At 61.0% G+C, this 20,526-nt stretch overlaps 1 protein-coding gene and 1 long non-coding RNA gene across 2 annotated transcripts; both read right to left on the bottom strand.

The window, feature by feature from the left end:
- Positions 1 to 141: 141 nt before the first annotated feature.
- On the bottom strand, positions 142 to 8,126 carry LOC138101401 (claudin-15-like; the record flags this gene model as incomplete). The annotated part of the gene is made up of 3 exons (XM_068999205.1): positions 7,889 to 8,126; positions 1,518 to 1,608; positions 142 to 222 (listed from the first exon to the last, which is right to left on the bottom strand). Coding segments are annotated over exons 1-3 (410 nt in total), but the record flags the coding sequence as incomplete, so codon positions are not given.
- A 6,585-nt stretch (positions 8,127 to 14,711) lies between these two features.
- On the bottom strand, positions 14,712 to 20,287 carry LOC138101398 (uncharacterized). Its single transcript, XR_011147130.1, has 3 exons — positions 20,216 to 20,287; positions 18,637 to 18,725; positions 14,712 to 15,070 (listed from the first exon to the last, which is right to left on the bottom strand). It is a non-coding gene; the product is annotated as an uncharacterized lncRNA (long non-coding RNA).
- Positions 20,288 to 20,526: the final 239 nt, after the last annotated feature.

Raw genomic sequence — 20,526 nt, 5'->3', positions numbered from 1 at the left:
CCCCAAATTTCCCCCCAGGGACCCCAAAATCCCCCCCGGGCAGCCCCAGAACCCTCCAGAGATCCCCCCCTGAGACCCCGAATTCCCCTGGGGGACCCCAAATCCCCCCCGAGCCCCCCGAGCCCCCCGGCCCCTCCCCACCTGGCCCCCAGGGTTTGGGGGTCGAAGAATTCCTGGGTGACGCTGACCCCGAACCAGAGCGCGGCGCCCGCGGCGGCCAGGCTGGGGGGGAGCCCGAAATCGGCCAAAATCAGCCCCAAATCGGCAAAATCGGCCCGAAATCGGCCAAAATCAGCCCCAAATCGGCCAAAATCGGCCAAAATCAGCCCAAATCAGCCCGAAATCGGCCGAAATCAGCCCAAAATCAGCCCAAATCAGCCCAAAATCGGCCAAAATCGGCCCAAAATCGGCCAAAATCAGCCCAAAATCAGCCAAATCAGCCCAAAATCGGCCAAATCGGCCAAAATCAGCCCAAATCGGCCAAAATCGGCCAAAATCAGCCCAAATCAGCCCGAAATCGGCCAAAATCGCCTCCAAATTACCCAAAATCGGCCCAAATCAGCCAAATCAGCCCCCAAATCCACCAAAGTCAGCCGCAAATAAGCCCCAAATCAGTCCAAAATCAGCCCGAAATCGGCCAAATCAGCCCAAAATCAGCCAAGATCGCTTCCAAATTACCCAAAATCAGCCCAAATTGGCCCAAATCAGCCCAAAATCAGCCCAAAATCGGCCCAAATCAGCCCCAAATCGGCCAAAATCAGCCCAAAATCAGCCCAAATCGGCCCAAATCAGCCCAAAATCGCCCAAAATTGGCCAAATCAGCCCAAATCAGCCTGAAATCGCCTCCAAATTACCCAAAATTGGCCAAAATGAGCCCTAAATCGCCTCCAAATTACCCAAAATCAGCCCAAGAATCAGCCAAATAGCCTCCAAATTACCCAAAATCGGCCCAAATCAGCCAAAATTGGTCTGAAATCGGCCAAAATCAGCCCGAAATTGCCTCCAAATTACCCAAAATCGTCCAAAACCGGCCCAAATCAGCCCCAAATCGCCTCCAAATTGCCCTAAATCGGCCAAAATTGGCTCCAAATTACCCAAAATTGGCCAAAATCGGCCCAAATCAGCTCAAAACCCACCTCCAAATTGCCCCAAATCAGCAAAATCAGCCCGAAATTGCCTCCAAATTACCCAAAATCGTCCAAAATCAGCCAAAATCGCCTCCAAATTACCCAAAATCACCCCAAAAATCCCCCCCAAGCCCCCCCAAACCCCCCTCGAACCCCCAAAATCCCCCAAATCCCCCCAAACCTCCCCAAAAACACCCCCCAGCCCCTCCCCCACCTCCCAAAACCCCCCAAATCCCCTCCCCGCCCCTCCCCCACCCCCCAAATTCCCTTCCCCGCCCCTCCCCCACCCCCCAAATCCCCTCCCCGCCCCTCCCCCACCCCCAAATCCCCTCCCCCGCCCCTCCCCCACCTGCCAGCAGCAGCAGCGCCCCCCCCGCGGCCGCGGGGCACCTCCGGGGTCCCGCGAAGCCCCCCAGGGCCACCCCCAGAGCCCCCAGGGCCGCCCCGAGCACGGCCAGGGCCCGGCTGCCCTGCAGGTACCCTGGGGGGGGGGAAAGGGGGGGTTAGAGACCCCAAAATCGCCCAAAATCACCCCAAAAACCTCCCCAAAATCACCCCAAAATCACCCCAAAAGCACCCCAAAATCACCCCAAAGTCACCCCAAAATCACCCCAAAATCACCCCAAAATCACACCCCAAACCCCCAGGGCCCGGCTGCCCTGCAGGTACCCTGGGGGGGGGGGAAGGGGGGGTTAGAGACCCCAAAATCGCCCAAAATCACCCCAAAAACCCTCCCAAAATCACCCCAAAGTCACCCCAAAATCACCCCAAAATCACCCCAAAATCACCCCAAAGTCACCCCAAAAACCTCCCCAAAATCACCACAAAATCACCCCAAACCCCCCAGGGCCCGGCTGCCCTGCAGGTAGCCTGGGGGGGGGGGAAAAGGGGGGTTAGAGACCCCAAAATCGCCCCAAAATCACCCCCAAAGTCACCCCAAAAGCACCCCAAAAACCTCCCCAAAATCACCCCCAAAATCACCCCCAGGGCCCGGCTGCCCTGCAGGTACCCTGGGGGGGAGAAAGGGGGGTTAGAGACCCCAAAATCACCCCATAATCACCCCAAAATCACCCCAAAGACACCCCAAAATCACCCCAAAATCACCCAAACCCCCCAGGGCCCGGCTGCCCTGCAGGTACCCTGGGGGGGGGGAAAGGGGGGTTAGAGACCCCAAAATCGCCCCAAAAACCACCCCAAAATCACCCCCAAAATCACCCCAAAACCTCCCCAAAATCACCCCAAAGTCACCCCAAAAACCTCCCCAGAAACACCCCCAAAATAACCCAAAGTTCCCCAAAATAACCCAAAACCCTCCTGAAAAACCTCCCCAGAAAAACCCTCCTGAAAAACCCCAAAAACACCCCAAAAATAACCCCAAAAATAACCCCAAAAACCTCCCTAAAATAACCCCAAAAAACCCCAAAATCACCCCAAAATCACCCCAAAGTCACCCAAAGTCACCCCAAAATCACCCCAACCCCCCCAGGGCCCGGCTGCCCTGCAGGTACCCTGGGGGGGGAAAGGGGGGGTTAGAGACCCCAAAATCACCCCAAAATCACCCCAAAATCACCCCAAAAACCTCCCCAGAAACACCCCCAAAAATAACCCAAAGTACCCCCAAAATCACCCAAAAACCCTCCTGAAAACCTCCCCAGAAAAACCCCAAAAAACACCCCAAAAATAACCCCAAAAACACCCCAAAAATAACCCCAAAAACCACCCCAAATATAACCCCAAAAACCTCCCCTAAAATAACCCCAAAAAACGACCCCAAAATTAGCCCCAAAACACCCCAAAATCACCCCAAAAATCTCCCCAAAAATAACCCCAAAACACCCCAAAATCACCCCAAACCCCCCAGGGCCCGGCTGCCCTGCAGGTACCCTGGGCGGGGGGGGGAAGGGGAGGTTAGAGACCCCAAAACAGCCCAAAATCACCCCAAAAACCTCCTGAAGAACATCCCAAAAGTAACCCCAGAAATAACCCCAAAAACTCCCCGAAATACCCCAAAAATAGCCCCAAAAACCTCCCCAAAAACACCACGAAAATAACCCCAAAAATAACCCCAAAAAAACCTCCCCAAAAACACCACAAAACGCCAAAAAATCCTCCCCAAAAATAACCCCAAAAACGACCCCAAAAATAACCCCAAAAACCTCCCCAAAAACACCCCAAAAACGACCCCGAAAACTCCCCCAAATACCCCAAAAATAGCCCCAAAAACCTCCCCAGAAACACCCCAAAAATAGCCCCAAAACTCCCCCAAAATAACCCAAAGTACCCCAAAATAACCCAAAACCCTCCTGAAAAACCTCCCCAGGAAAACCCAAAAATAACCCCAAAAACCTCCCCAAAACCACCACAAAAATAACCCCAAAAACACCCCAAAAACTACCCCGAAAACTCCCCCAAATACCCCAAAATCCCTCCAAAATCACCCCAAAAACCTCCTGAAGAACATCCCAAAATTAACCCCAGAAATAACCCCAGAAATCCCCAAAAGCACCCCAAAAATAGCCCCAAAAACTGTCCCAAATACCCCAAAAATAGCCCCAAAAACCTCCCCAGAAACACCCCAAAAATAACCCGAAGTACCCCAAAATAACCCAAAACCCTCCTGAAAAACCTCCCCAGAAAAACCTCAAAAACAACCCCAAAAACACCCCAAAAACAACCCCGAAAACCTCCCCAAAAACCCCCTAAAAATAACCCAAAATACACCGCAAAAATTGACCCAAATGCCCCAAAAATAGCCCCAAAAACCTCCCCAAAAATAACCCCCAAAAACTCCCCAAAAATAACCCCCAAAAACTCCCCAAAAATAACCCAAAAACCTCCTGAAAAATCTCCCTAAAAAACCCCAAAAATAACCCCAAAAAAACACCCCAAAACCAACCCCAAAAACCCCCTAAAAATCATTTTAAAAAAACCCAAACGCCCAAAACCCCCCCAAAATCCCCGCAAAAACCCCCCAAAATCCCCCCAAAATCCCCCCAAACCCCCAAATCCCCCAAACCCTCCAAAATCCCCCCAAAACTCCCCAAAAATCCCCCCAAACCCTCCAAAATCCCCCCAAAATTCCCCCAAAATCCCCCCAAACCCCCAAACCCCGACCCTCCCCTGGGACCCCAAAATCCCCGCCTGGACCCCCCCGGGTCACCCCCCAATGTCCCCCCGGTGTCCCCAAGGTCACCCCAAGGTCACCCCAAGGTCACCCCAAGGTCCCCCCGGTGTCCCCAATGTCCCCCCCGGTGTCCCCAAGGTCACCCCAATGTCCCCAATGTCCCCAAGGTCACCCCAAGGTCACCCCAAGGTCACCCCAAGGTCACCTCAATGTCCCCAATGTCCCCAAGGTCACCCCAAGGTCACCCCAAGGTCACCCTGGTGTCACCAAAGTCCCCCCGGTGTCCCCGATGTCACCCCAATGTCACCCCAGTGTCACCCCAAGGTCACCCCAAGGTCACCCCAATGTCCCCAATGTCCCCAAGGTCACCCCAAGGTCACCCCAAGGTCACCCCAATGTCCCCGATGTCCCCCCGGTGTCCCCGATGTCACCGCAAGGTCACCCCAAGGTCACCCCAATGTCCCCAATGTCCCCAAGGTCACCCCAAGGTCACCCCAAGGTCACCCCAAGGTCCTCCCGGTGTCCCCAATGTCACCCCCCCAGTGTCACCCTCCCTGGCACCCCAGTGTCCCCCCAATGTCCCCCCGCTGTCCCCGATGTCACCAGCACCCCCCCAGTCTCACCCCAGTGTCACCCCAAGGTCACCCCAAGGTCACCCCAATGTCCCTCCGGTGTCCCCAATGCCACCAGCACCCCCCGTGTCACCACCTGTGTCACCTCCCCAGTGTCACCCCAAGGTCACCCCAACGTCCCCCCCAACGTCCCCAATGTCCCCCCGGTGTCCCCAATGTCCCCACCCCCCCCCCAGTGCCACCCTCCCCGGCACCCCAAGGTCACCCCAAGGTCCCCCCGGTGTCCCCAATGTCCCCACGCCCCCCGTCCCCGTGCCCAATGTCCCAGCGTGCCCCCCAGGTGTCCCCGAGGTCCCCAGTCAGGTCCCGGTGTCCGGAGCACCCCCGTGTCACCCCAGTGTCACCCCAAGGTCACCCCAAGGTCCCCCCGGTGTCCCCAGTGTCACCATCCCCCCCCGTGTCACCCCCCGTGTCACCCCCCCAGCACCCCGGTGTCACCCCAAGGTCACCCCGATGTCCCCCCAATGTCCCCCCTCCCCCCTGTCCCTCCCTGTCCCCAATGTCCCCCTGGCCCCCCAGTGACGTCCCCAATGTCCCCAATGTCCCCAATGTCCCCAATGTCCCCCCAATGTCCCCCAATGTCCCCCAATGTCCCCCCAATGTCCCCCCAATGTCCCCCAGTGTCCCCCCGGTGTCCCCCCGGTGTCCCCGATGTCACCAGCACCCCCCCGGTGTCGCCCCAAGGTCACCCCGATGTCCCCCCAATGTCCCCCTTCCCCCCTGTCCCTCCCTGTCCCCGATGTCCCCCCGGCCCCCCAGTGACGTCCCCAATGTCCCCAATGTCCCCAATGTCCCCAATGTCCCCAATGTCACCCCAATGTCCCCCCAGTGTCCCCCCAATGTCCCCCCGGTGTCCCCGATGTCACCAGCACCCCCCCGGTGTCACCCCAAGGTCACCCCAAGGTCACCTCAGTGTCACAGCGGCGTCACCCCCCCTCCTCCCGTGTCACCCCCCTGGCACCCCAAGGTCACCCCAATGTCCCCCCAGTGTCCCCGATGTCACCAGCCCCCCCCCCGGCACCCCAAGGTCACCCCAATGTCCTCAATGTCCCCCCTCCGGTGTACCCGATGTCACCCCCCCAATGCCACCCCAATGTCCCCCCAGTGTCCCCCCAGTGTCCCCCCAGTGTCCCCCCCCTCCCCCCTGTCCCCATCCCTGTCCCCCCCATCCCCCCGGCCCCAGTGTCCCCCCCGGCCCTCCAGTGACGTCCCCAGTGTCCCCCCAGTGTCCCCCCAATGTCCCCCCAGTGTCCCCCTGTCCCTTCCTGTCCCCTCCCGGCCCTGTCCTGTCACTGATGTCCCCCCTGTCCCCCCCATCCCCCACCCCCTGTCCTTCCTGTCCCCAGTGTCCCCAATGTCCCCCTGTCCCTTCCTGTCCCCCCCTCCCCCATGTCCCCCGTCCTCTCCCTGTCCCCAATGTCCCCAATCCCCCCCAATGTCCCCCCCAATGTCCCCCCAATGTCCCCCCCAATGTCCCCCCAATGTCCCCCAATGTCCCCCCAATGTCCCCCCTGTCCCCAATGTCCCCCCAATGTCCCCCCAATGTCCCCATCCCCCCAATGTCCCCAATGTCCCCCCAATCCCCCCCAATGTCCCCCCCGTCCTCCCTGTCCCCAATCCCCCCCCAGTGTCCCCCATCCCCAATGTCCCCCTGTCCCTTCCTGTCCCCCCTCCCCCATGTCCCCAATGTCCCCCCGTCCCCCCAGTGTCCCCAGTCCCCTCTGTCCCCAATGTCCCCCCAATGTCCCCCCTGTCCCCAGTGTCCCCCCACCCTCTCACTGACGTGTCCCCAATGTCCCCCTGTCCATCCATCCCTGTCCGCCGAGCCTCCCGATGTCCCCTCAATGTCCCCAGTGTCCTCAGTCCCCCCAGTTCCCCCCAGTCCCCCCAGTCCCCCCAGTCCCCAGTTCCCCCCAGTCCCCCCAGTCCTCCCAGTGTCCCCAGTCCCCGTACCGGGCAGGGTGCCCAGTGACACCAGGGGCACACACGAGGTGACCCCAATGTCCCCCCAGTCCCCAATCCCCCCTGTCCCCCCTGTTCCCAGTTCCCCCCCGTTCCCCCCAGTCCCCCCAGTCCCCAATCCCCCCTGTCCCCCCAGTTCCCAGTTCCCCCCAGTTCCCCCCTGTCCCCCCAGTCCCCCCAGTCCTCCCAGTGTCCCCAGTCCCCGTACCGGGCCGGGTGCCCAGTGACACCAGTGGCACACACGAGGTGACCCCAATGTCCCCCCAGTCCCCAATCCCCCCTGTCCCCCCTGTTCCCAGTTCCCCCCCGTTCCCCCCAGTCCCCCCAGTTCCCCCAGTCCCCCCAGTCCCCGTACCGGGCAGGGTGCCCAGTGACACCAGGGGCACACACGAGGTGACCCCAATGTCCCCCCAGTGTCCCCAATCCCCCCAATGTCCCCCCAGTCCCCCCAGTCCCCCCAATCCCCCCTGTCCCCCCTGTCCCCAGTTCCCCCCAGTTCCCCCCAGTTCCCCCCAGTCCCCCCAGTTCCCCCCAGTCCCCCCAGTCCCCGTACCGGGCAGGGTGCCCAGTGACACCAGGGGCACACACGAGGTGACCCCGATGTCCCCTCACTGTCCCCAATCCCCCCAGTTCCCCCCTGTTCCCAGTTCCCCCCTGTCCCCCCAGTTCCCCCCAGTCCCCCCAGTCCCCCCAGTTCCCCCCAGTTCCCCCCTGTCCCCCCAGTCCCCCCAGTGTCCCCAGTTCCCCCCAGTCCCCCCAGTCCCCGTACCGGGCAGGGTGCCCAGTGACACCAGGGGCACACACGAGGTGACCCCAATGTCCCCTCACTGTCCCCAATCCCCCCTGTCCCCAGTTCCCCCCAGTTCCCCCCAGTCCCCCCAGTCCCCGTACCGGGCAGGGTGCCCAGTGACACCAGGGGCACACACGAGGTGACCCCAATGTCCCCCCAGTGTCCCCAATCCCCCCAATGTCCCCCCAGTCCCCCCAGTCCCCCCAGTCCCCCCAGTTCCCCCCAGTCCCCCCAGTCCCCCCAGTCCCCGTACCGGGCAGGGTGACCAGTGACACCAGTGGCACACACGAGGTGACCCCGCTGGCATCGGTGCCGCAGTCGGCCCAGAGCCCGCGGGTGAAGATGACCGGGGTGACCGCGCTGCTCTGGCCCCCGCCCATCCCCCACACGCCCTCGGCCACCGCGGCCACCAGGAGCCCCCAGCCCGTCACCCCCAGGGCCACCGCGGCCAGCGCGGCCACCGGGCCCCAGTGCCACCCCCCCGGTGCCATCCGCGGCCACTGGGCACTGGTGGCACTGGGCAGCGGGTGCCGGTCAGCGGGCACCGGTGGCACTGGTCAGCGGGCACTGGTGGAACTGGTGGCACTGGTGGCACTGGTGGCACTGGTTGCTGGTCGCTGCTGGTGCTGGTCAGTGGTAGCACTGGGAGTGCTGGTCAGTGGTCACCGGTGGCACTGGGAGCACTGGTCACTGGTCACTGGTGGTGTTGGGAGTGCTGGTCAGTGGTCACTGGTGGCACTGGTCACTGGGCACTGATGGCGCTGGTGGCACTGGTCACTGGTGGTGCTGGTCACTGGTGGTGCTGGTCAGTGGTCACCAGTGGTGCTGGTCACTGGTCACCGGTGGCACTGGACACTGGTGGAACTGGGAGTGCTGGTCAGTGGTCACTGGTGGCACAGGTCACTGGTGGAACTGGGAGTGCTGGTCAGTGGTCACTGGGAACGCTGGTCACTGGTGGCACAGGTCACTGGTGGAACTGGTGGTGATGGTCACTGGTGACACTGGGAGTGCTGGTCAGTGGTCACTGGTGGCACAGGTCACTGGTGGAACTGGTGGTGATGGTCACTGGTGACACTGGGAGCACTGGTCACTGCTGGCACTGGTAGTGCTGGTCACTGGTCACTGGTGACACCAATGTCACTGGTGTCCACCACTGGTCATCGGTGTCTGGCCAAGGTGTCACTGGTGTCACTGGTGTCACTGGTCACTGGTGTCCAGCCAGGTGTCACTGGTGTCACTGGTGTCCAGCACTGGTCACTGGTGTCACTGGTGTCCAGCCAGGTGTCACTGGTGTCACTGGTGTCACTGGTGTCACTGGTGTCACCGGTCAGTGCTGTCCGGCCAGGATGTCACTGGTGTTTGCTGGTGTCACTGGTGGCCAGCACTGGTGAGTGATGTCCAGCACTGGTGTCACTGGTGTCACTGGTGTCACTGGTGTCACCGGTCAGCGCCGTCCAGCCAGGATGTCACTGATGTTTACTGGTGTCACTGGTGTCCAACACTGGTGTCAGTGGTGTCCGGCACTGGTCAGTGATGTCCAGCCAGGATGTCACTGGTGTCACTGGTCACCGGTGTCACTGGTGTCACTGGTGTCACTGGTGTCCGGCACTGGTCAGTGATGTCCAGCCGGGATGTCACTGGTGTCACTGGTCACTGGTGTCACTGGTGTCACTGGTCACTGGTGTCCGGCACTGGTCAGCGATGTCCAGCACTGGTGTCACTGGTGTCCAACACTGGTGTCACTGGTGTCACTGGTCAGTGATGTCCGGCCGGGATGCCACTGGTGTCACTGGTGTCACTGGTGTCACTGGTGTCCAGCACTGGTCACTGCTGTCACTGGTCACTGGTGTTTACTGGTGTCACTGGTCAGCGATGTCCAGCACTGGTGTCACTGGTGTGCACTGGTGTCACTGGTGTCCGGCACTGGTCAGCGATGTCCAGCACTGGTGTCACTGGTGTTTACTGGTGTCACTGGTGTCCGGCACTGGTGTCACTGGTGTGCACTGGTGTCACTGGTGTCCGGCACTGGTGTCACTGGTGTGCACTGGTGTCACTGGTGTCCGGCACTGGTCACTGGTGTCACTGGTCAGCGATGTCCAGCACTGGTGTCACTGGTGTCCGGCACTGGTCAGCGATGTCCAGCACTGGTGTCACTGGTGTTTACTGGTGTCACTGGTGTCCGGCACGGGTGTCACTGGTGTTTACTGGTGTCACTGGTGTCCGGCACTGGTCAGCGCTGTCCGGCCGGGCGTGGCCGGGGTGGGGGAGGGGCCGCGTGCCACCGGCGCCCCTTGGGGGGTGCCCCCCCGCCCCTCCCCCCCTCAGGAAGGAACCAGGTGTCCGGAGCCGCCCCTCCCCCCTTCCGGAGCCGCCCCTCCCCCCTTCCTGCCCCTCCCCCCCCCGGGGGCACCCGAGGGGTCCGGGCCGCCCCTCCCCCACCCGGGCCCCTTCCTGTGACGCAAATCGGGGGGGGGAGGGGCGAAGGGGGGGAAATGGGGGGGGAGGGACCCCAAAAACCGCGGGGGGGCCCGGGGGGGGCTCTGGGGGGGCTCAGGTGGCACTTGGGGGGCTCTGGGGGCACTTGGGGGGCTCGGGGGGGGCTTGGGGGGCTCTGGGGGCACTTGGGGGGCTCTGGGGGCTCGGGGGGCACTTGGGGGGCTCGGGGGGGGCTTGGGGGGCTCTGGGGGCACTTAGGGGGCTCTGGGGGACACTCGGGGGGCTCGGGGGGCACTTGGGGGGCTCTGGGGGCACTTGGGGGGCTCGGGGGGGGCTTGGGGGGCTCTGGGGGCACTTGGGGGGCTCTGGGGGACACTCGGGGGGCTCGGGGGGCACTTGGGGGGCTCTGGGGGACACTTGGGGGGCTCAGGTGGCACTTGGGGGGCTCTGGGGACACTTGGGGGGCTCGGGGGGTTCTAGAGGACACTCGGGGGTCTCTGGGGACACTTGGGGGGCTCTGGGGGCACTTGGGGGGCTCTGGGGACACTTGGGGGGATCGGGGGGTCTTGGGGGGCTCTGGGGACACTCGGGGGGTTCTGGGGGGCTCTGGGGGGGCTCAGGGGACAATTTGGGGTCACTCGGGAGTCTCGGAGACTTGGGGGGCACTTGGGGGGCTCTGGGGACCCTCGGGGGACATTTGGGGGACACTTGGGGGTCTCAGAGACTTGGGGGGCTCTGGGGACAATTTGGGGGGCTCAGGTGGCACTTGGGGACACTCGGGGGGCTCGAGGGCACGGGGGGACATTTGGGGGGCTCTGGGGGACACTCGGGGGTCTCAGGTACTTGGGGGGCTCTGGGGGGGCTCAGGGGACAATTTGGGGGCTCAGGTGGCGCTTGGGGACACTCGGGGGGCTCCGGGGACACTCGGGGGACATTTGGGGGACACTTGGGGGGCTCAGGGGACAATTTGGGGACACTGGGGGGTCTCAGAGACTTGGGGGGCCCTGGGGACCCTCGGGGGACATTTGGGGGACACTTGGGGGCTTCAGACATTTGGGGGGCTCAGGGGGCTCAGGGGACACTTGGGGGGCACGGGGGGACACTTGGGGACACTCGAGGGGCTCGAGGGCACGGGGGGACATTTGGGGGGCTCTGGGGGACACTCGGGGGACATTTGGGGGACACTCGGGGGTCTCAGAGACTTGGGGGGCTCTGGGGGGGCTCAGGTGACAATTTGGGGACACTTTGGGGGGTCTCGGAGACTTGGGGGGCTCTGGGGACCCTCTGGGAACATTTGGGGGATACTTGGGCGGTTCAGACACTTGGGGGGGCTCAGGGGACAATTTGGGGTCACTCGGGAGTCTCGGAGACTTGGGGGGCACTTGGGGGGCTCTGGGGACCTTCGGGGGACACTTGGGGGACACTTGGGGGGTTCAGACATTTGGGGGGCTCAGGGGACACTTGGGGACACTCGGGGGGCTCGAGGGCATGGGGGGACATTTGGGGGGCTCTGGGGGACACTTGGGGGGTCTCAGAGACTTGGGGGACACTTGGGGGGCTCTGGGGACCCTCGGGGGGCATTTGGGGGACACTCGGGGGCTCAGGGGACACTTGGGGGGCTCAGGGGACACTTGGGGGGCTCGAGGGCACGGGGGGACATTTGGGGGGCTCTGGGGGACACTTGGGGGTCTCAGGTACTTGGGGGGCTCTGGGGGGGCTGAGGTGACAATTTGGGGGCTCAGGTGGCGCTTGGGGACACTCGGGGGGCTCGAGGGACACTTGGGGGGCTCTGGGGGACACTTGGGGACACTCGGGGGGTCTCGGAGACTTGTGGGGCTCTGGGGACCCTCGGGGGACAATTTGGGGGACACTTGGGGGGCTCAGGTGGCACTTGGGGACACTCGGGGGGCTCCGGGGACACTCGGGGGTCACTCGGGGGGCTCGAGGGCACGGGGGGACATTTGGGGGGCTCGGGGGGACACTCGGGGGTCTCGGAGACTTGGGGGGCTCTGGGGGGGCTCAGGGGACAATTTGGGGTCACTCGGGAGTCTCGGAGACTTGGGGGGCTCTAGGGGGGCTCTGGGGACCTTCGGAGGACATTTGGGGGACACTTGGGGGACATTTGGGGGACATTTGGGGGTTCAGACACTTGGGGGGGCTCAGGGGACAATTTGGGGACACTGGGGGGTCTCAGAGACTTGGGGGGCTCTGGGGACCCTCGCGGGACATTTGGGGGACACTTGGGGGCTTCAGACATTTGGGGGGCTCAGGGGACACTTGGGGGGCTCGAGGGCACGGGGGGACATTTGGGGGGCTCTGGGGGACACTTGGGGGTCTCAGGTACTTGGGGGGCTCTGGGGGGGCTGAGGTGACAATTTGGGGGCTCAGGTGGCTCTTGGGGACACTCGGGGGGCTCTGGGGGACACTCGGGGGGTCTCAGAGACTTGGGGGACACTTGGGGGGCTCTGGGGACCCTCGGGGGGCATTTGGGGGACACTTGGGGGGTTCAGGGGACAATTTGGGGACACTGGGGGGTCTCAGAGACTTGGGGGGGCTCTGGGGACCCTCGGGGGACATTTGGGGGATACTCGGGGGCTTCAGACATTTGGGGGGCTCAGAGGACACTTGGGGGGCTCAGGGGACAATTTGGGGGCTCAGGTGGCGCATGGGGACACTCGGGGGGCTCTGGGGACACTCGGGGGTCTCAGAGACTTGGGGGGGCTCTGGGGGGGCTCTGGGAACATTTGGGGGACACTTGGGCGGTTCAGACACTTGGGGGGGCTCAGGGGACAATTTGGGGTCACTCGGGAGTCTCGGAGACTTGGGGGGCACTTGGGGGGCTCTGGGGACCCTCGGGGGACATTTGGGGGACACTTGGGGGGTTCAGACATTTGGGGGGCTCAGGGGACACTTGGGGACACTCGGGGGGCTCGAGGGCATGGGGGGACATTTGGGGGGCTCTGGGGGACACTTGGGGGTCTCAGAGACTTGGGGGGCTCTGGGGGGGCTGAGGTGACAATTTGGGGGCTCAGGTGGCTCTTGGGGACACTCGGGGGGCTCTGGGGGACACTCGGGGGGTCTCAGAGACTTGGGGGACACTTGGGGGGCTCTGGGGGACACTCGGGGGACATTTGGGGGACACTCGGGGGGCTCTGGGGGACACTCGGGGGGTCTCAGAGACTTGGGGGACACTTGGGGGGCTCTGGGGACCCTCGGGGGGCATTTGGGGGACACTTGGGGGGCTCAGGGGACAATTTGGGGACACTGGGGGGTCTCAGAGACTTGGGGGGGCTCTGGGGACCCTCGGGGGACATTTGGGGGACACTTGGGCGGTTCAGACTCTTGGGGGGGCTCAGGGGACACTTGGGGGGCTCAGGGGACAATTTGGGGTCACTCGGGGGTCTCGGAGACTTGGGGGGCACTTGGGGGGCTCTGGGGACCCTCGGGGGACATTTGGGGGACACTTGGGGGGCTCAGGGGACACTTGGGGGACACTTGGGGGTTCAGACACTTGGGGGGCTCAGGGGACAATTTGGGGACACTGGGGGGTCTCAGAGACTTGGGGGGCTCTGGGGACCCTCGGGGGACACTTGGGGGCTTCAGACATTTGGGGGGCTCAGGGGACTCAGGGGACACTTGGGGGGCTCAGGGGACACTTGGGGACACTTGGGGGGCTCAGAGACTTGTGGGGCTCTGGGGGGCTCTGGGGACCCTCGGGGGACATTTGGGGGGTTCAGGTGACAATTTGGGGGTTCAGGGGACAATTTGGGGGCTCGGGTGGCTCTTGGGGACACTCGGGGGGCTCGAGGGACACTCGGGGGGTCTCAGAGACTTGGGGGACACTTGGGGGGCTCTGGGGACCCTCGGGGGGCATTTGGGGGACACTCGGGGGGTTCAGGGGACACTTGGGGGACACTTGGGGGTCTCAGAGACTTGGGGGGCTCTGGGGACCCTCGGGGGACATTTGGGGGACATTTGGGGGTCTCAGGGGGACACTTGGGGGACACTTGGGGGGTCTCGGAGACTTGGGGGGCTCCGGGGGGGCTCTGGGGACAATTTGGGGTCACTCGGGGGGGTCTCGGAGACTTGGGGGGGCTCTGGGGACCCTCGGGGGACATTTGGGGGACACTTGGGGGTCCCAGGGGCCACTGGGGGGACTCCGAGACTTAGGGGCCACTCGGGGTCACTCAGGGTCACTCAGGATCACTCGGGGTCACTCAGGGGTCACTCAAGGGTCACTCGGGGGTCACTAAGGGTCACTCAGGGGTCACTCGGGGTCACTCAGGGGTCACTCAGGGGTCACTTGGGGTCACTCAGGGGTCACTCAGGGTCACTCGGGGTCACTCAGGGGTCACTCAGAGCTCACTCAGGGGTCACTCAGAGCTCACTCAGGGCTCACTCAGGGGTCACTCAGGGGTCACTCAGGGGTCACTCGGGGGTCACTAAGGGTCACTCAGGGGTCACTCGGGGTCACTCAGGGGTCACTCGGGGTCACTCGGGGGTCACTCAGGGGTCACTCAGGGTCACTCGGGGTCACTCAGGGGTCACTCAGGGGTCACTCGGGGTCACTCGGGGGTCCCCAGCTCCCCCCAGCCCCCCCCCCATTCCCCTCCCCCACAGACGAGGCTCGGCCCCTCCCCCACGTGGGAAAAGCCACTTTATTCCCCTCCCCCCACGGCGGGGGGGGAGGGGCGGGAGGGGGCGTGGCCAGGCCGGGCCCCGCCCCCCTCCCCGCTGGAAGCGCTGCGATTGGTCAGGGCTCTGTTGGGGGCGGGGCTTTGTGCTTTGATTGGCCCCTCCCCCTTCGGGGGCGGGGTTATTGCTGTCACTCAAGAGGCTCCGCCCACGAGGGGCGGGGCCGAGGCGCGGGGAGGGGGCGGGGCCATGCGGGAGCAGCCAATGGGAGGCGGCGGAGGGGGCGGGGTCAGGGCGGGGCCGCCCCTCCCCCCAGCAGGGGCTCGAGCTCGCGCAGCGCCGCGGGGCCGAGGCGGGGCAGGACCTGGGGGGGAAAAACACCGAAATCGGCGGAAATTCACCCAAAATCGGGGACAATTCACCAGAAATCGGTGGAAATTAACCAAAAATCTGCGGAAATTCACCCGAAATCGGCGGAAATTCACCCAAAATCTGCGGAAATTCACCCGAAATTGGCAGAAATTCACCCAAAATCGGGGACAACTCACCAGAAATCGGTGGAAATTCACCCAAAATCGGTGACAATTCACCCGAAATCCGCGGAAATTCCCCCAAAATCGGTGACAATTCACACGAAATTGGCAGAAATTCACCCAAAATCGGGGACAATTCAGCCCAAATGGGTGACAATTCACCCGAAATCCGCGTAAATTCACCCAAAATCCGCGTAAATTCACCCAAAATCCGCGTAAATTCACCCAAAATTGGCGGAAATTCACCCGAAATCAGCGGAAATTCACCCGAAATCTGCAGAAATTCACCCCAAATCGGTGACAATTCACCCGAAATCGGCGGAAATTCACCCAAAATCGGCGGAAATTCACCCCAAATCGGTGACAATTCACCCGAAATCCGTGGAAATTCACCCAAAATCGGCGGAAATTCACCCGAAATTGGTGAAAATTGACCCAAAATCGGTGGAAATTCACCCAAAATCGGCGGAAATTGACCCGAAATCGGTGACAATTCACACGAAATCAGCGGAAATTCACCCAAAATCGGCGGAAATTCACCCAAAACCGCCAGAAATTCACCCGAAATCGGCGGAAATTCACCCAAAATCGGTGACAATTCACCCAAAATCAGCGGAAATTCACCCAAAATTGGTGAAAATTGACCCAAAATCGGCGGAAATTCACCCGAAATCAGCGGAAATTCACCCAAAATCGGTGAAAATTCACCCAAAAATCTGCAGAAATTCACCTGAAATCGGGGACAATTCACCCAAAATCTTCAAAAATTAACTGAAAATCTGCGGAAATTCACCCAAAATCGGTGGAAATTCACCAAAATCGGTGAAAATTCACCCGAAATTGGTGAAAATTCACCCAAAATCTGCAAAAATTCACCCAAAATCTGCAAAAATTCACCCAAAATCTGACAAATTGACCCAAAATCTGTGAAAATTCACCCAAAATCTGTGAAAATTAATGGAAATTCACCCCAAATTGACCCAAAATCTACGAAAATTCACCCAAAATCTGACAAATTGACCCAAAATCTTCAAAAATTGACCCAAAATTTGACAAATTGACCTGAAATCGGTGAGAATCAACCCAAAAAGCCCCAAATGACACAAATCAGCCCCAAATTCATGAAAATCAACCCAAAATCTGACAGATGAGCTCCAAAATCTGCAAAAATGAACCCAAAATCTGACCAAAACCCCCCAAAATCGGCACAAATCACCCCAAATTAACCCCAAACCACCCAAAATCAGACAAAATTAACCCAAATCTGGACTAATTCATCCAAAATCTGTGACAATTAACCCAAAATGTGACCAAAAAACCCCAAAACGGAAACAGATCGGCCCAAAAACTGCGAAAATCAACCCAAAACTCAGATGAAGCCAAAATCACAGGAACGGAGCCCAAAATCTGTGAAAATTAACCCAAAACCTGCAAAAATTAACTCAAAATCACCCCAAAACCTGACAGATTAACCCAAAATCCGACAAAATCACCCCAAAATCTGCAAAGCCCAGTCCGAAATCAGCCCAAATTAACCCAAAATCCACACGAATCACCCCAAAATTCTTCTGAAACACCCCCAGATCACCTGAGAGCGACCAAAATCAACCGAAATCAACCGAAATCAACCGAAATGACCCAAAATCCAATCAAATCGTTGAAAATCAACCCCAAAGCGGCCAAAAGCAGCGAAACCAACCCAAAATCGGCCAAAATTAACCCGAAACCAACTGAAAATCGCTCCGAGATGGACACAAATCACCCCAAACCACCCAAAATCAACCAAAATCACCCCAAATCACCCAAAATCAACCAAAATCACCCCAAATCACCCAAAATCAACTAAAATCACTTCAAATCACCTCAAATCAACCAAAATCACCCCAAATCAACCAAAATCAACCAAAATCACCCCAAATCACCCCAAATCACCTCAAATCACCCAAAATCAACCCAAATCACCCCAAATCACCCAAAATCAACCAAAATCAACCCAAATCACCCCAAAATCACCTCAAATCACCCAAAATCAACCCAAATCAACCCAAATCAACCAAAATCACCTCAAATCAACTAAAATCAACCCAAAATCAACCAAAATCACCCCAAATCACCCAAAATCACCTCAAATCACCCAAAATCAACCCAAATCACCCCAAATCACCCAAAATCAACCAAAATCAACCCAAATCACCCAAAATCACCCAAAATCAACCAAAATCAACCCAAATCACCCCAAATCACCCAAAATCAACCAAAATCAACCCAAATCACCCAAAATCGCCCCAAATCAACCAAAATCAACCAAAATCAACCCAAATCACCTCAAATCATCCAAAATCAACCCAAATCACCCCAAATCACCCCAAATCAACCCAAATCACCCAAAATCGCCCCAAATCAACCAAAATCGCCCCAAATCAACCAAAATCAACCAAAATCACCCCAAATCACCCAAAATCACCTCAAATCACCCAAAATCAACCAAAATCAACCCAAATCAACCAAAATCACCTCAAATCAACTAAAATCAACCCAAAATCAACCAAAATCACCCCAAATCACCCCAAATCACCTCAAATCACCCAAAATCAACCCAAATCACCCCTAATCACCCCAAATCACCCAAAATCAATCAAAATCACCCAAAATCACCCAAAATCAACCAAAATCAACCCAAATCAACCCAAATCACCTCAAATCAACCAAAATCAACCAAAATCACCCCAAATCACCCCAAATTAACCCAAAATCACCCCAAATCAACAAAAATCATCCCAATCACCCAAAATCAACCAAAATCACCCCAAATCACCCCAAATCACCTCAAAACAACCCCCAGGACCCCCTCAAATCACCCCTGGACCCCCAACCCCCCCCATTCCCTCCCAGATGCCCCTCGGGTCCCCCCAAACCCCCCCAGGACCCCCCAAATTCCCCCCAGGATCCCCCAAACATCCCCAGGACCCCCCCAATTCCCCCCAAACCCTCCCCAACCCCCCCCAGGATTCCCCAAATTTCCCCCAAACCCCCGCCCCCAGCACCCCCAAATTCCCCAGGACCCCCCAAACCCTCCCCAAACCCCCCCCGAGACCCCCCCAAATTTCCCCCAGGACCCCCCAAACCCTCCCCCAAACTCCCCCCAGGACCCCCAAATTTCCCCCAGGACCCCCCAAACCCTCCCCCAACCCCCCCCCAGGACCCCCCAAATTTCCCCCAGGACCCCTCAAAACCCTCCCCAACCCCCCCCCAGGACCTCCAAACCTCCCCCAGAACCCCCAAATTCCCCCCAGGACCCCCCAAACCCTCCCCCAGGACCCCCCCCAAATCCCCCCAAACCTCCCCAACCCCCCCCAGGACCCCCCAAACCCTCCCCAAATTCCCGCCCCTCCCTCACCTGCAGGGCCTGGAGTTGCTCCCGCAGCCCCCGGGGGGTCTCGGCCCCCACCAGGACGGAGCTGACGCCCTCGAGCCGCAGGGACCAGGCTGGGGACAGGGACGGGGACACCCCGGGGTCACCCCGGTGTCACCCCAGTGTCACCCACCCCCTTGGTGTCACCCTGGTGTCACCCAGGGTCACCCCAGTGTCACCCACCCCCTCAGGGTGACCCCGGTGTCACCCCAACGCCCTCGAGCCGCAGGGACCAGGCTGGGGACAGGGACACCCCAGTGTCACCCCAGTGTCACCCACCCCCTCAGGGTCACCCTGGTGTCACCCAGGGTCACCCCGGTGTCACCCCAGTGTCACCCACCCCCTCAGGGTCACCCTGGTGTCACCTCAGCGTCACCCCAGTGTCACCCAGTGTCACCCACCCCCTCAGGGTCACCCCGGTGTCACCCCAACGCCCTCGAGCCGCAGGGACCAGGCTGGGGATGGGGACACCCCGGGGTCACCCCGGTGTCACCCAAGTGTCACCCAGGGTCACCCCAGGGTCACCCAGGGCCACCCACCCCCTTGGTGTCACCTCAGGGTCACCCCGGTGTCACCCCAACGCCCTCGAGCCGCAGGGACCAGGCTGGGGACAGGGACAGGGTCACCCCAGGGTCACCCAGGGTCACCCCAATGTCACCTCAGGGTCACCCACCCCCTCAGGGTCACCCCGGTGTCACCCCAACGCCCTCGAGCCGCAGGGACCAGGCTGGGGACAGGGACACCCCGGGGTCACCCACCCCTTTGGTGTCACCCAGGGTCACCCCAGTGTCACCCACCCCCTCTGTGTCACCCCAGTGTCACCCCAACGCCCTCGAGCTCCAGGGACCAGGCTGGGGACAGGGACGGGGACACCCCGGGGTCACCCCAGGGTCACCTCAGGGTCACCCCGGTGTCACCCCAGTGTCACCCAGGGTCACCCAGGGTCACCCCCCCCCCTCAGGGTCACCCCGGTGTCACCCCAACGCCCTCGAGCTGCAGGGACCAGGCTGGGGACAGGGACACCCCGGGGTCACCCAGGGTCACCCCAGTGTCACCCACCCCCTTGGTGTCACCCTGGTGTCACCCAGGGTCACCCAGTGTCACCCCAGTGTCACCCACCCCCTCAGGGTCACCTCAGGGTTACCCCGGTGTCACCCACCCCCTCAGGGTCACCCACCCTGCCCACATCCCCAGTGTCACCTCAGGGTCACCCTGGTGTCACCCACCCCCTCAGGGTGACCCCGGTGTCACCCCAACGCCCTCGAGCCGCAGGGACCAGGCTGGGGATGGGGACACCCCGGGGTCACCCACCCCCTCGGTGTCACCTCAGGGTCACCCCGGGGTCACCCACCCTGCCCACATCCCCAGTGTCACCTCGGGGTCACCTCGGGGTCACCCCGGGGTCACCCTGGTGCCATCCTGACACCCCCCCCGCACCCCCCGCGTGCCCCGTGTCCCCCACATCCTCCTGTCCCCGATGTCCCTGAACCCCCCAATCCCCCCCGATGTCCCTGAACCCCTCAACCCTCTGATGTCCCCCCGATGTCCCCCCGTGTCCCCTCACCGATCCCCAGCTGTCTCTCGGAGCACCCCAACTTCTGGGCCAGTGGCCGCAGCTCCCCCAGAGCCACCGGGCAGCGGGGGCCGGCCCTGGGGACACAGCGGGGACATTGGGGACATTGGGGGGACATTGGGGGGACATTGGGGGGGACATTGGGGACAGTGGGGGGCATTGGGGGGACAGTGGGAGGGACATTGGGGGGACAGTGGGGGGACATTGGGGGGGCATTGGGGGGACAGTGGGGGGGGACATTGGGGGACATTGGGGGACATTGGGGGACACTGGGGGACATTGGGGACATTGGGGGGCATTGG

This window comes from Aphelocoma coerulescens, unplaced genomic scaffold, assembly GCF_041296385.1.
Source record: "Aphelocoma coerulescens isolate FSJ_1873_10779 unplaced genomic scaffold, UR_Acoe_1.0 HiC_scaffold_280, whole genome shotgun sequence".
NCBI lineage: Eukaryota > Metazoa > Chordata > Aves > Passeriformes > Corvidae > Aphelocoma > Aphelocoma coerulescens.
This window is presented reverse-complemented; position numbering and strand designations above follow the sequence as displayed.